This window comes from Felis catus, chromosome E3 (assembly GCF_018350175.1).
Source record: "Felis catus isolate Fca126 chromosome E3, F.catus_Fca126_mat1.0, whole genome shotgun sequence".
NCBI classification, from domain to species: Eukaryota; Metazoa; Chordata; class Mammalia; order Carnivora; family Felidae; genus Felis; species Felis catus.
In genome coordinates, this window is record NC_058383.1 from 18,623,169 (window position 1) to 18,637,238 (window position 14,070).

General features: G+C 52.7%; 1 protein-coding gene and 1 long non-coding RNA gene across 4 annotated transcripts; both read left to right on the forward strand.

Moving 5' to 3' along the window:
• The first annotated feature begins 52 nt into the window (after nucleotides 1-52).
• On the forward strand, nucleotides 53-10,695 carry CLN3 (CLN3 lysosomal/endosomal transmembrane protein, battenin). Of its 3 annotated transcripts, none has more exons than XM_045047631.1 (17): nucleotides 53-191; nucleotides 639-1,073; nucleotides 1,261-1,383; nucleotides 1,539-1,617; nucleotides 2,825-2,921; nucleotides 3,733-3,804; nucleotides 4,196-4,275; nucleotides 4,410-4,495; nucleotides 4,993-5,065; nucleotides 5,148-5,291; nucleotides 6,188-6,300; nucleotides 7,467-7,513; nucleotides 7,589-7,657; nucleotides 7,751-7,806; nucleotides 7,898-7,991; nucleotides 10,072-10,212; nucleotides 10,315-10,695. In XM_045047631.1, exons 3-17 carry the CDS (start codon nucleotides 1,338-1,340, stop codon nucleotides 10,432-10,434), a joined length of 1,317 nt encoding a protein of 438 aa, XP_044903566.1. In that variant the 5' UTR covers nucleotides 53-191; nucleotides 639-1,073; nucleotides 1,261-1,337; the 3' UTR covers nucleotides 10,435-10,695. The 3 variants fall into 3 exon arrangements, with proteins under 3 accessions (XP_044903566.1, XP_044903567.1, XP_003998774.2); XM_045047632.1 differs by having other exon boundaries at nucleotides 54-191; nucleotides 874-1,073; XM_003998725.6 differs by lacking the exon at nucleotides 53-191 and having other exon boundaries at nucleotides 569-1,073.
• LOC109495208 lies at nucleotides 7,998-8,966 on the forward strand. The gene is made up of 2 exons (XR_002150497.2): nucleotides 7,998-8,640; nucleotides 8,681-8,966. It is a non-coding gene; the product is annotated as an uncharacterized LOC109495208 (long non-coding RNA).
• Nucleotides 10,696-14,070: the final 3,375 nt, after the last annotated feature.

Sequence of the window (14,070 nt, forward strand, 5' to 3'; positions counted from 1 at the left end):
CCATATTTCATTGGTTGAGTGACCTGGGAAGCAGCCCAAGGGGGGCACATTTCAAACAGCAGTCTGAGGACTTGGTGGTGAGAAAGAGCTGGTAGAGGTGGGCACCAGCTGGTGGAAGCCCATAGAAGGGATTAGCAGGGGAAGGACTCCATGAAGAAAATTCAGGATGCTGCTTAACTACTTAGAGAAAGGTAAGAGAATAATCACTCCTTATTTGGGACTATGTGAAGTGACTTTGATCTACATCTCTTCCCCTAATCCCCACCTTCTAAATTTCCAATTAAAGGGACTAGATGAGATCACAGAATCAGAATCTTGGACCTTATTACTCGTCAGGTCTAAGTATCCTGGATGCAGGCAGGAATTCTGCTGCAGCCTGCTCGGCCAAACACACCTGCCTCTGGTGCTCTATTTCCTATTGCTAAAAAGGTCTCTAAGGTCACGTTTAGGTCTCACTTTGCGTCTTCACCAGCAATTTTCCTTTTTTGTTTTCTCATCTGTAAAGCGAGGGGGGAGGCGGGACTATTTCTGTGATAATCTTCAGTTCTAGGATAATTTGGGGAAAGGGATCTCTTCAATGCTTTGGATATTGCCAATAGGTAGAAATCCTCTTTGATCAGTGTTATCTTTATTTTCAGTTCCGAAGCAATCTAAGGGCAACAGATAAGAATAAGGATGCCCGAAACTGGCTGTCTTTGTTCCCGGCCAGAGACAGTGAAGGGAGTAACCCGGTGGCCATATTTATTTCTGGCAATTGAAGGTCGCGAGAGGAGCTGAAGCCGCTCGCTGCCATGCCTAGTGCTGGCAGGATACGGTCAAGACCTACGCTAGTCTAATGTCTTGGCTCTTCTTTGCTGATCCTACCCGCTCTAGTTTTAAACCAGCGGTTCCAGGGTTCTCCCGGCCTCTCTCTGTCCCCCGCCCCGAGGCTGGGAAGGCCTAAAGCGAAGACAGAGAGAGGACCCGGAAGTTGTGGTGACCTCCAAAAGCACGTGATGAGGGACCCGCTGGTGTTGTCACGTGAGCCGCCCACCTGCGGTACCTCGGGGCCGAACTTGCAGCTGCTCTTAAAGGTACAGACCGCAGAGCCCCCTGCTTTAAAGGGGGGCGGGGGCAGAGTCCAACGGGTGGGACGTGATGGGGTGTGCGAGGGCGCGAGATGGAGCCCGGGGTAACGTGGTGGGTCGCCGGGCGCGAGTGCGGCGGAGAAGCCGGAGCCGGGACCGGCAGTGGGGCGTTGATCCTTCTCATCTGTCGCAGACCCTCATCCGCCGGGTCAGAGCCAAGCCTGGACTCTCGCTGACTTTGAACCCTTCGCGGGATCTGAACTTGATGCCATGGGAGGCTGTGCGGGCTCGCGGCGGCGCCTTTTGGATTCCGAAGGTGCGTATTCCTACGCGCCCTCCTGAGAGTGACAGCCTCTGTCCCCACCAGACTCGGGCCTCGGGCGCTGGCTCGGCCCCGGGAGGAGCCCCGTGGGGCCTTCGTGCACCTGCGAGTGGGGTGGAGGTCATGCTCGCTTCTTCTCGCCTTCCCAGGGGAGGAGACCGCCCCCGAACCTCGGCCCCGTCTGTTAGACCGTCAGGGAGCCCTGTGGAAGAACGCGATGGGTTTCTGGTGAGTGGCCCGAAGAGTTCAGCAGAAGTAAAAATGCGGTGGGAAGAGGGGGAAGCAACAGGAAGAAAGAGCTGAGGAGGAAAAAATTGAGCTCTGAAAAAGGAGCTGAATTCACAAATATTTACTGAGCCAGTTGGTTTGCCCAAGGCAGCCGGTAAAGTTCCCAGACTTTATTCATTTACTTACCACCTTCTTATTTTGGCCAGACCCTCATTTCACCTGCAGGACTACTTCGTGTTTTACTTCAAGCAAGTCAGGCTTTAGATTTGTAAATGCATGTGTTTCTTTAAAGAAAACTTTAAATCACTACTCTAGACGGAAAGCCAGTCTTTCTCCCAATGCATGTTTTGAAAAGCACATGCCTGCTTTTTAAACGATCATCCACCTACCTCCTGGAATCATTCAAATATTGAGCTCTGGGAAATGCTTCTAGCACTAACCTGACCATCGAGGGCTTGGGTGGCACACCGGGTTGGAAGTGACTTCCCACGTGACTCTGGAAGAGTCTCGTAACCTCTCTGAACCTCGGTTTCACAGCAGCAAGATGAGACCGGTAGTACCACTTTGTAGGCTTGTGGAAGGAGCACGTGAACTCTCTGGCCCTTGGCCCAGTTCCTTTCCCATCACTGAGCGTGGCTCTGGGAAATGAGACTAAGCAAAAAAAGATGCTTCACGGGTCATAAAGGACTTTGGTATTATCTTGTTTTCATCCCTGCAGCCCCCTGCGAGGCAGTGAGAAGAGAAACTTGTATCCTCATTTACCCATGAGGAGACCAAGGCCACTCAAGTAGGAAGCAGCAGGTTTGGGATCTGAACGTGATCCTTCCGAGCTTCAAGCTCCGGGATCTTTCTACTGTCCCACAGCACGTCAGAGACTGTGGATCAGTGGATGAGAATAGTCCCAGGAACTGAATCATGGTGGAAGCTTGGAGGAGACAGGCATCAAGGACGACTTCCTTCTCTTCCTGGGAGAGATAAGATGTGGACCCAAGTCTGCCTCCCAAAGCCAGTTATTTCTAGCCCTAACATTGGGGGGGCTAGTGACAGAGAAAAACAAGGGAGCTGACTGAAGGCCACAGGAAGGGGAGATTTGGTGCTAGGACTGTGGGTAGATTGTAAGCCTGGAAGGAGGCTGGGATCTGTTCTTCTGTGTCAGTTATATCTCAATAAAACTGAAGAAACAAAAGGTCTATAATGCTCACTCCAGGCTCCTGGGCCTTTGCAACAACTTTTCCTATGTGGTGATGCTCAGCGCCGCCCATGACATCCTTAGCCACCAGAGGGCATCCGGGAACCAAAGCCATGTAAGTGACCCTCTCTATCACCGCCACCATATTTAGTCATTATGGGAAGATGAAGAACTCAACCTAGGGCAGGGGCCCCTTTGAAAAACTCAGGGAATGGGGTAGCCAAGGGTTGGGGCAAGAGGACTAAAGTTCCCAATCTCCCAGACCTCAGAGTGAGAAGGGTTTTTAAGAATCAACTGGTGCCAGGTATCCAAACTCAAATTTTGGCTGGGTGGGGCCCTGGTAGGGTTTTTTTAACCCCAGCACCGAACATTTTAGGCTGGAGAATTCTCTGTTGTGGGGCTTTCTGTGCATTGTAGGGTGTTTAGCAACATCCCTGGCCTCTACCCATTAGATACCAGTAGCATACCCCCCCCCACCCCCCCAGTTCTCCAGTTGAGACAAGAATGTCCCCAGACATTGCCAAATGTTCCCTGGGGGCTATAATCACCTCCCGTTGAGACCCTCTTGTCTATGATGAGCGAGGGGATGCACGCCAAAGGCCAGCAGCCACCTCCTTACAGGCCCCACAGGGAATTCGGTCCAAGATCAGCTTTTCTGGAAACCCAAATCTTTAAAAATGAAAGCTCCTGAATGTGTTACCCAAGTAGAGTCCATTTACAGGGCCATCTTTGGCCTTCGGGTCCTTAGTTTAAGGTTTCCACGGCCACCTCACCCTGCCTGTTGTGCACATAGAAAAAGCCAGGTCCCAAGAGTACAGTGCGGAGCCAAAGCCATCCTTCAAGTTAGGGCTGAGCTGGGACTGGAGTCGGGCCCTTTTGGTCTCTCCTCTTGCCTCCCTGGGTAAAAGACTCTTCTCTTTTATCAGGTAGACCCAGACCCAGCGCCCACCACCCACAATAGTTCATCCCGATTTGACTGCAACTCTGTCTCCACGGCTGTGAGTACCCATCTGGTCTCCTCCTTCCCCGCACCCCCACCCCCAGCACCCAGCTGCGACTGTCGTGATTATAATAATCAAGACCATTTACTGAGCCTTTTCTGTGTGTGGCCTATATTGGCTCATTTAATGCACACAGCAGTGCTACGAGCTAGGCGCTATAACCATCCCCCATTTTCCAGACGAGGAAACTGAAACTCGGAGAGTGTGAATGTCTTGTTGACTCCTAGCTAAGGAGCAGCAGAGCTGGGACTCGAACCCAGAGCTGTCTGACTTCAGGGCCTGTGTTTGTAGCGGGTCGACCCGGCTGGTGTGTGTCTTCCCTTGGCCACTTGGTTGGGAGGTTTGTGCCTGGGACCATCTGGGGTCTCAATGTGTTCTCCCGTTCCAGGCGGTGCTCCTGGCCGACATCCTCCCCACCCTCGTCATCAAATTGCTGGCCCCTCTTGGTCTTCATCTGTTGCCCTACAGGTCCGGGTGGGGGTGGTGGGAGGAAGGGCAGGTGGGATCTGAGAGTGGGACGGCCAGGAGGGCTGAGACGGCTGGAGGGCTGGGGAGTTGCGGGCGGAAGCTGACCCTCTTCTCTCGCTGCCTCTCCCCCTCAGCCCCCGGGTGCTCGTCAGTGGGATTTGTTCTGCGGGAAGCTTCATCCTGGTTGCCTTTTCTCATTCAGTGGGGACCAGCCTGTGTGGTGAGTGTGAGGTTTTGTGTCAGGTGGGGAACCCAGAGGAACCGAAACTGAGCATCGTGGGGTAGTCTCCCCAGCTTCCCCGAGGAAGGGGATTGTTTGTGTAACCCTCAGAAGCCTGCCAGGACTGTCGCAGGCAGGAGAGGGGGGATGAGGTCGTTTTGGAGGGGTTGGGGGTGGGGAGATAGGAGGGAATGGATGGAATACCGGGAGCTCAAGACGAGCAGTCACCAAGACTCCATGACGGCTGAGGCATCAAAGATGAGTTTTTGCTCCGGAGTTGATAACTGGGTGGATGGAGGTACCGTTCCCTGTGAGAGGATGTGCGGGGGAGCGGGTTGGTTCTACTCCAGGTCTGAAGCCCGCCTGCCCAAGGGATCTGTTTTTAGCTCCGCTGAGCTGATGCAGAGGAGGCCCTGGCCAGACACCTCAGGGGACCAGAGATATCAGGGAGGCTGGGTGTGGTCACTGCCATGCTTGTCCCCTCCCTCCCCCCCCAGGTGTGGTCTTGGCTAGCATCTCGTCAGGTCTGGGGGAGGTCACCTTCCTCTCGCTCACCGCCTTCTACCCCAGGTAAGCAGGCAGAGCAGGGAATCGGGGAGAGGACCTCCCGGTGCTGGCTTTGGTCCTTCCTCAACCCTTGTGTTCCTCTCAGGGCCGTGATCTCCTGGTGGTCCTCAGGAACCGGGGGAGCAGGGCTGCTAGGAGCGTTGTCCTACCTGGGCCTCACCCAGGCTGGCCTCTCCCCCCAGCACACCCTGCTGTCCATGCTGGGTATCCCCGCCCTGCTGCTGGCCAGGTAGGCTGCCTGGGCTGGGAGGGTGATGGGTTAGGGGAGAGAACTAGACCCTGCTCCCAGTCTTCCGATCCTGGCCGCCTTGTAAAGAGGGGATGTGGATTCTGGACTCTGATGGACCTGGTTTGAGTTCTGGAGCCGCCACTTGCTAGCGGTGTAGTGTGGGGCAAGGTGTTTCACCTCTCCGGCCCTCAGTTTCCCTGTATCTTTTTTTTTTAATTTTTTAAATGTTTACTTGTTTTTTGAGAGAGAGACAAAGAGAGAGAGACAGAGCGCAAGGTGGGGAGGGGCAGAGGAAGCGGGAGACACAGAATCGAAAGGAGGCTCCAGGCTCCGAGCTGTCAGCACAGAGCCTGAGGCGGGGCTCGAACTCACGAGCCGTGAGATCATGACGTGACCCCAAGTTAGATGCTTAACCAACTGAGCCATCCAGGCGCTCCAGTTTCCCCATATCTTAATTGGCGGTAGTTCTCGTTGTGTCCTCATGAGGTGATGTGTGTGAAGCCTCTGGTACAGTGTGGATCCCAAGATGATTTGCGGGGGGCGGGGTGGGGGGGACCCTTACTTGATTAATTTTGAGTGTATCAGGAAAAAAATTTAAACTAGCCAATCCAACCTGTTATCCACATATTAATGCTTAGAACAAGGCCACATAGAGAAAGGGAATCAATTTAAAGGAAAATAACAAGCAAAAAAAAAAAAATATATGTAGGAGGAGCGTAGATACGGCATATTAGAAGTGACGGAAATTTGAAAACTTGAATGAATGCGTAACACACGGTAGCTAGAGCGATCAACTCTGGCACGGGATGGGGGGCTGTGGCAATGATGGGTGGAGGGGGTGGTACCCTGGAAGGGAGCGGCCACTCTGGTCTTACCTTCATCCCACCCGCTCCTAGCTATTTCTTTTTGCTCACATCTCCCGAGCCCCAGGACCCTGGAGGGGAGGAAGAGGCAGAGACATCAGCCCGGCAGCCCCTGATAAACAGCGAGGCCCCCGAGGCGAAGCCAGGTAAGAGACGCAGAGCCGTCACTGTCTCTCTCGCTGGGTTTTAGCCTTTGCTGTCTACAGTGGACCCAGTCGGGAAGGGGGGGGAGTGGATGTGCTGGTTACGGTAAGAATCATTTGCGTTCATCTATTCAAGAAGTGCTCTCACTGAGCACTTGGCTGGGGGTACCAGGTGACTGACATAGGAAAGGGGGGAGATTCGTGAAGAAGCAGCTGAATTGGAAATGTGTTGTTTTCAAGCATTGGTAAGCGCTGGCCGGACATAAAGCGGTTTTGCTGCTGGGAACCAGGGGGAAAAAGAGAAGGGTCCTGCATAGAGAAGGTGGTCCGGAAGGCCTTTTTGAGGCAGTGTCCTTGGGCTGAGATTTCAATGACCGGGTGTCAGCCTTATGGATGTCGGGCTGAACAGGTTGCAGGCAGAGGGAGCAGCAAATTCTAAAACCCTGTGGTGGGAATGAGCTTGGATGGTCAAGAAACAGGAGGGACCAGCTTGGCTGGGATGGAGTGTGTAGCCTTTGAGCTGTATACATGAGCCGTGAAGACGTCTCACCGGCTTCTTTTTCTTTCTTTCTTTCTTTCTTTCTTTCTTTCTTTCTTTCTTTCTTTCTTTCTTTCTTTCTCTTCCTTCCTTCCTTCCTTCCTTCCTTCCTTCCTTCCTTCCTTCCTTCTGTCCTTCCTTCCTTCCTTCCTTCTGTCCTTCCTTCCTTCCTTCCTTCTGTCCTTCCTTCCTTCCTTCCTTCCTTCCTTCCTTCCTTCCTTCCTTCTTAAGCAGTGGTAAAACAGAGCTAACGTGAAGTTTACCGATTTCACCATTTTTTTATGTTTATTTTTGAGAGGGGGAGAGGGAGACAGAGCACGAGCAGGGGAGGGGCAGAGAGAGGAAGAGACACAGAATCGGAAGCAGGCTCCAGGCTCCGAGCTGTCCGCGCAGAGCCCGACGCGGGGCTCGAACTCGCAAGCCGTGAGATCATGACCTGAGCCGGAAGTCAGACGCTTCACCAACTGACCCCCCCCTAGGCACCCCTCAATTTGACCATTTTGAATTGTACAGTCCGGTGGCATTTAAGCGCGCTCAGTGAGCGTGAGCGTGCTTGGTTCTTGCACACCAGCACCCTGCGCCGAGTCAACGTGCCAGCCTCACCTGCCCTTCTCTCCCTGTTCCCCTGCAGACTCCAGCTCGAACCTCTCCCTTCAGGAAAGGTGGAACGTGTTCAAGGTATGGATGGTGGCGGGTCCCCCGTGGCCAGTGCCCGCCTGCCAGCCTGCCACTTACAGCTTCTGACCCTTCCAGGGCCTGCTGTGGTACATCGTCCCCTTGGTCCTGGTCTACTTTGCGGAGTATTTCATCAATCAGGGGCTTGTGAGTGAGGGCTGCTGGGAGGGGGGGGGAGTAGCAACGGAGGCGGGGCCCCACGTGTCTCTGACCGTCTGCCCTGTCTGCTCTCTGCTGCAGTTTGAGCTCCTGTTCTTCCGGAACACGTCCCTGACTCACGCTCAGCAGTACCGCTGGTAAGAAGGGCGAGGGTGTGGCGGCAGGACGGGCAGGGGGCTGGGGGTGGCACCCGGAAGGGCTTCCTCCTACTCCCTGCCTCCACCGAAGGTACCAGATGCTCTACCAGGCCGGCGTCTTTGTGTCCCGCTCTTCTCTCCGCTGCTGTCGAATCCGCTTCACGTGGGTCCTGGCCCTGCTGCAGGTAGCGAGCCCGGCCCTCCCTCTGTTCCCACCGTAGCTCCCGGCTTCCCAGACCCCAGGCTTCCCTCCCTCAGCAGGAATTATTTATTGCTCACCATCAGGTTCTGGGCCCGGGGGACAGAAGGCCAGCAGGGCTCCGGCTCTGCGTGAAACGCGTGGCCTCGGCAGCCTGGCAAACCTGGGTGCAAATCCCAGCTTGTGTACTCTGTAGCTGGGTGACTTAGGGCCGGTCTCTACACCAGCCTGAGCCTAGAGCGCCTCCTCTATAAATCGGGTGTGGCCAACACCTACTTGTCAGGGCAGTCGTAGGAAATAGAGGTGAGAGGAAGAAGAAGAAAATGAGATTTTGTATTCTGTTTTAACCCATTAGAAGCACTCACTTAATGGTTATTTCCGCAAGCCTCGTGCAGAGACACAGGGTTTCAAATAACGTTTCTAAGGATAAAAAAAAATGTACCATTCTTTTATTCTGGATGGTCCATTGTAATAGAATCGGTGATGTCGTAGTCAACAGGCTATTGACCTCAAGGCTGGCGAGCAAATTTTGACTTCCCACAGCAAAAGTATTACAGCGTTAAGTGCACAAACACCATCCACTCCCAACGGTCTAAGCCAAGTAGCTTCACATAACCAGCCTTCGCTGTTTCAAGGTCATGTGTCTACAGCCCCTGGAGGTAACTCGTTTTCAAGGTCATGTGTCTACGGTCCCTGAAGGTAACTCTCAAACTACATCTTTGGTTAGTACAGGAAAGTCCTTTTTAATAAGCTGAGCTCATGCCTCGGATAACGAGATATAGGGCAAGTGAAGATTTTGCACTTCCGGGTTATGACGACGCCATGTGAATGGCCTCCAGCTTTCTTCTCTGTTGGTCTGAGCAGTACTGCGAACCCAGGGCTATGTACCCCCAAAGTGCCAAAGCACTGCGTCAACAATTCTGAACTCAGTAGATGCCACTGAAATGGGTGGCTTGCGATTTTAGCTGTCCTTTTTTTTTTTTTTAAAGTGTATTTATTTACTTATTTTGAGAGAGAGCGAGTGTGCACGCGCCAGTGAGCAGGGGAGGGGCAGAGAGAGAGGGAGACACAGAATCTGAAGCAGGCTCCGGGCTCTGAGCGGTCAGCACAGAGCCCGATGTAGGGCTCGAACCCATGAACTGTGAGATCATGACCTGAGCTGAAGTCGGATGCTCAACCGACGGAGCCACCCAGGCGCCCCTACTGGGTGTGTTCTTTTATGTGCAGGTCTCTGAGCTTACCTCAGACTTCATGAATGAGAAGCTCTGAGGGCAAGGTCTATGTGGGTCACCACACCCCCAGGTGTATGTACATCAACCTTGTGAGCTGCCACGGTGGCCTACCCACTGGGGAGGCAACCTTGTGTGCTCAGACCTGGGGCACTGGGGATCCTCTGAAGGACTGGAGCACACAGGAGGGACCTACCCCCTTGGGTGGGGTCGGAGAAGCTTCGTAGGAGAACTGAGAACACTTTAGCCAGAGTTTCTCAACCTCGGCACTGTTGACGTTTGGGGCTGGACCATCCTTTGTCGTGGGGCCGTTCGTGCCCTGCAGGGGGCTGGGCCTCTGCCTACACCGTTCCCACTCGTGACAGCCAAGAACATCTTTACATGTTGCCAAATGTCCCCTGGGTGGCAAAATCCCACCCGGTTGAGAACTGCTGGTGCATGTGTAGCCTCAGTCTGGTAAAATGGGGGGGGGGAGGGGAGAGTGCCCTTGGGAAGAGGGCACTGGGGTGGGAGGGGTCCTGATCCAAGCTGAGCCATGAACAGTGGTGGCTAGGAGATCCCAAGTGAAGGGGAGGTGGAATAGCGCTCCAGGCGGCAGGAGTGACAGGACCAAAGGTGAGGTGGGGAGAGACCTACGAGGTCTCGGGTGCTGGGACGGGACAGGGAGCAGGCTTACCCCGGATCTCAGGGTCTGGTAGGCCAGCTGGGTGCTGGGATGTGATGCAGGCCTGTCAGCCCTCTCAGCATCTCTCAGAACCGGGGGCCACTGGATGGGGTCGCAGCCTCCCTGCCCGCCACCGGTCCCAGGCTCAGCCCTCCCCTCCCCTGCATCCATAGTGCTTCAACCTGGCCTTCCTGCTGGTGGACGTGTGGTTGAGCTTCCTGCCCAGCATCTACCTCGTCTTCCTGATCATTCTGTATGAGGGACTCCTGGGCGGTGCTGCCTATGTGAACACCTTCCACAACATTGCGCTGGAGGTCAGCACCAGCTGGCTGAGGGTTGTGGGTAGCCTCGCTGGGGAAGGCCAGGGCAGGGGTGTCTAGGACTGAAGCCTCACCCCTGCTTTCTGCCCTCTCCAGACGAGTGATGAGCACCGGGAATTTGCCATGGCGGCCGCCTGTATCTCCGACACCTTGGGCATCTCCCTGTCAGGGCTCCTGGCCCTGCCTCTGCACGACTTCCTTTGTCGTCTGTCTTGACACTCTGGCTTCTTGGAGCACCGGTCACACTAATCTGGGCCTGCGCTGACAGGCGGGCAAGTCAGGCCGCGGGCCCACAGCCCAGAGCTCATTCCCAGAGCTCCGCCCCAGGCTTCCCTGCACGGCTGGGGTGCAGAGAAGCACCGAGGTTCCGTTCCCCCTTGAGCTGGGGGGAGCCGTTTTCTCCCACTCCCAGGCTGGCCTTGGGGGGTTTCTTCACGGCATCATGTCCTTGGAATAAATGCCTATTTTGTCAGTTGATTCCTGTGCCACTGTTTCTGGTTGAAAAAAAATGTTTCTTTTATTACAGAAGTAATACAAACCCACTTTGGAATGTAGGCAGGAGAGCATAGAGAAAGCATTTCAGCAGATTTCTACCTCATCTTTGAGGCCTTACTCATTCATTCATTCATTCATTCATTCACTGTCCGGGGCCATATATATACATTTCCCCCCAACATGTAAGTTTTCAAGCCTACGGGGAGGTGGAGAGAATTCGTATTCATGTAGGCATGGTTCCACAGTAAACCTTTTGCTAGAATTACTTTATCCCATATGTAACACTCCATGCAAATCAGCCTATCTTATTTTTGTGACATATTTCAAAGCAGGAGGCTGACTTTCATATATTTCTCCTATGTTTCTAAGATTTTATTTTATTTTTTCAAGTTTATTTATTTTAAGAAAGAGAGAGAGAGGAAGAGTGGGGGAAGGGCAGAGCGAGAGGGAGAGAGAGACTCCCAAGCAGGCTCCACCAGCACAGGGCCTGACACAGGGCTCAATCTCATGAACCGGGAGATCATGACCAGAGCCAAAATCAAGAGTCGAACATTTAACCAACTGAGCCATCCAGGCGTCCCAAGATTTTATTTTAATTTTTTTTAACGTTTATTTATTTTTGAGACAGAGAGACGCAGAGCATGAACGGGGGGGAGGGTCAGAGAGAGGGAGACACAGAATCTGAAACAGGCTCCAGGCTCTGAGCTGTCAGCACAGAGCCCGACGCGGGGCTCGAACTCACGGACTGCGAGATCATGACCGGAGCCGAAGTCGGCCGCTTAACCGACTGAGCCACCCAGGCGCCCCCCGAGATTTTATTTTAAAGTGATCTCTATAGCCGACGTGGCATTCAAACCTACAACCCTGAGATCGAGAGTTGCATGCTTTGTGGACTGAGCCAGCCAGGCGCCCCCAATACACTTCCCTCTAAACACATCAGCATGCAGGTGCGCCTGGGTGGCTCAGTCAGTTAAGCATCTAACTCTTGATTTTGGCTCAGGTCTAACCTCCCAGTTTGTGGGATCGGCCTCCATGTCGGGCTCCATGCTGACAGCATGGAGGTTGCTTGGGATCTTCTCTCTCCCTCTTTCTCTGCCCCTCCCCTGCTCTCTCTCTCTCTCTCACTCAAAATAAATAAACATTAAACGCTCCAGCATGCACATTAGCTAGAATCTAGTATTTTTGTACAGCCCTTTTTTTAGGTATAATTTTTATACACTAAAATGCATAAATCATATCTATTTTTTAATTTTTTTAATGTTTACTTATTTTTGAAACAGAGACAGAGCATGAGTGGGGAGGGGCAGAGAGAGAGGGAGACACAGAATCCAAATCAGACTTCAGGCTCTGAGCTGTCAGCACAGAGCCGGACGGGGGGCTTGAACTCATGAGACTTGAGATCATCACCTGACCCAAAGTTGGACGCTTCATCGACTGAGCCCCCCCAGGCGCCCCTGCATAAATCATGTATTTTTAAACAAATTTTAGGGGCTTCTGGGTGGCTCAGTAGGTTGAACACCTGACTTCGATCAGGTCATGATCTCACAGTGTGTGGGTTCAAGCCCCACGTCAGGCTCTTCGTTGACAGCAGGTAGCCTGCTTCAGATTCGCTGTCTCTCTCTCTCTGTCTCTCTGCCCCTCCCCCCACCTCATTAAAATTTTTTTAATGCTTATTTATTTTGAGAGAGAGAGATAGCAAGCAAGGGAGGGGCAAAGAGAGGGAGAGAGAATCCCAAGCAGGCTGTGCACTGTCAGCGCGGGCTCCAACTCCCACACACACGTGAGATCATGACCTGAGCTGAAGTCGGATGCTTAACTGACTGAGCCATCCAGGCGTCCCCATCGAGTGCTTTTATTCACTTAGTATTTCTTCTAATTAAGTGACAAGATAAATTTTCAAAAGGAAGCTTAATGCTACTCTTGGAATCATGAGTTTGAAATGCTAGTTACATGTTTTCTTCTACACCCCATTAAAATAAACGCAGACAGTCCCTGACTCATGAGGGTTTCACTTACAATTTTCCGACTTTACAATGGTGTGAACGTGAGAGCCAGTCAGTAGAAGCTCTACTTGGAATTTGGAATTTTGATCTTTTCCCGGGCTGGCGATACGTGGTGCTATCCTCTCGTGACGCGGGGCAGTGGCGGCCATCCGCAGCTCCCAGTCAGCCACGCGATCGCCGGGGTCAACGACGGACTCACCTACAACCCTTGTGTTCCCGTACAACCGTTTTGTCACTTTCAGTACGGTATTCAATCAATCACATGAGGTATTCCACTCTCTATTGTAAAATAGATGTTGCGTTCGATGACTTTGCCCCACTGCAGGCTGGGATAAGTGTTCTGAACACATTTCAGGTAGGCTCGGCTAAGCCACGATGTTCAGTAGGTTGGGTGTATCACATGCATTTTCAAATTAAAATAGTTTCGACTTAATGGGTTCATCACAACAGAACCCCGTCTTCAGTCGAGGAAGACCTACCGGTACATAACTCTCGGAGTTCAAAGTGAACGTCCAAGTACGCTCTGAGACCATCCCATCACTACGTGTGATGTTTGGGGCCCACACTGAGCGAAACGTGGGCATGAGGGTTAATAGCGTGGGCTTTGCAGGCAGAGAAGCCCGGTCTGCGGGCCCCAGCTCCACCATCCGCTAACTCACGATCTCGGGCAATTACCTTCATCTCTGCACTTCCGTTTACTGATTTGTCCAATGGGAATAACAGAAGTTCCAACCCCTCATAATATGGTCGTGGAAATGATATGACCTCACGGGAAGGCAGAGTCAGCACTCAGTACATGTTAGCTTTGATCCTGCTACAGTTGGAATCCTGCCTCTCCTGTTACACCGCATTGTGCCAGTGGTTCTCACACTTTAGTGTGCTCCAAAGGGCTAGTGAAGTACGGATTGCTGGGCCCACCCCCCAGGGCTCTGATTGAGGAAGTGTGGGGTGGGGACCAAGAATATGCATTTCTATCATACATGTAGGTAATGCTGATGCTGTTGTTCTTGGGACAACATTTTTTTTTTTAAGTTTATTTGAGACCGAGAGAGAGAGAGCAGGGGAGGGGCCCAGAGGGAGGGGAACAGGGCATCTGAAGGGAGGCTTTGTGCCAACAGCAGACAGCCTGATGCGGGGCTCGAACTCACCATGAGATCATGACCTGAGTTGAAGTCAGACGCTTAACCCACTGAGCCATCCAGGTGCCCCTTTAAAACATTTTTTTTTTAATAGGACTTCCCTCAGCCTCCTTTTCAGTTCAACAAATTTATGAGTTTGTTCTTCAGGCCAGGAACTTTTTAGATAGAAAAATATGTTTCATTTTGACGGGTACATAGTATTCCATCACTGTGGC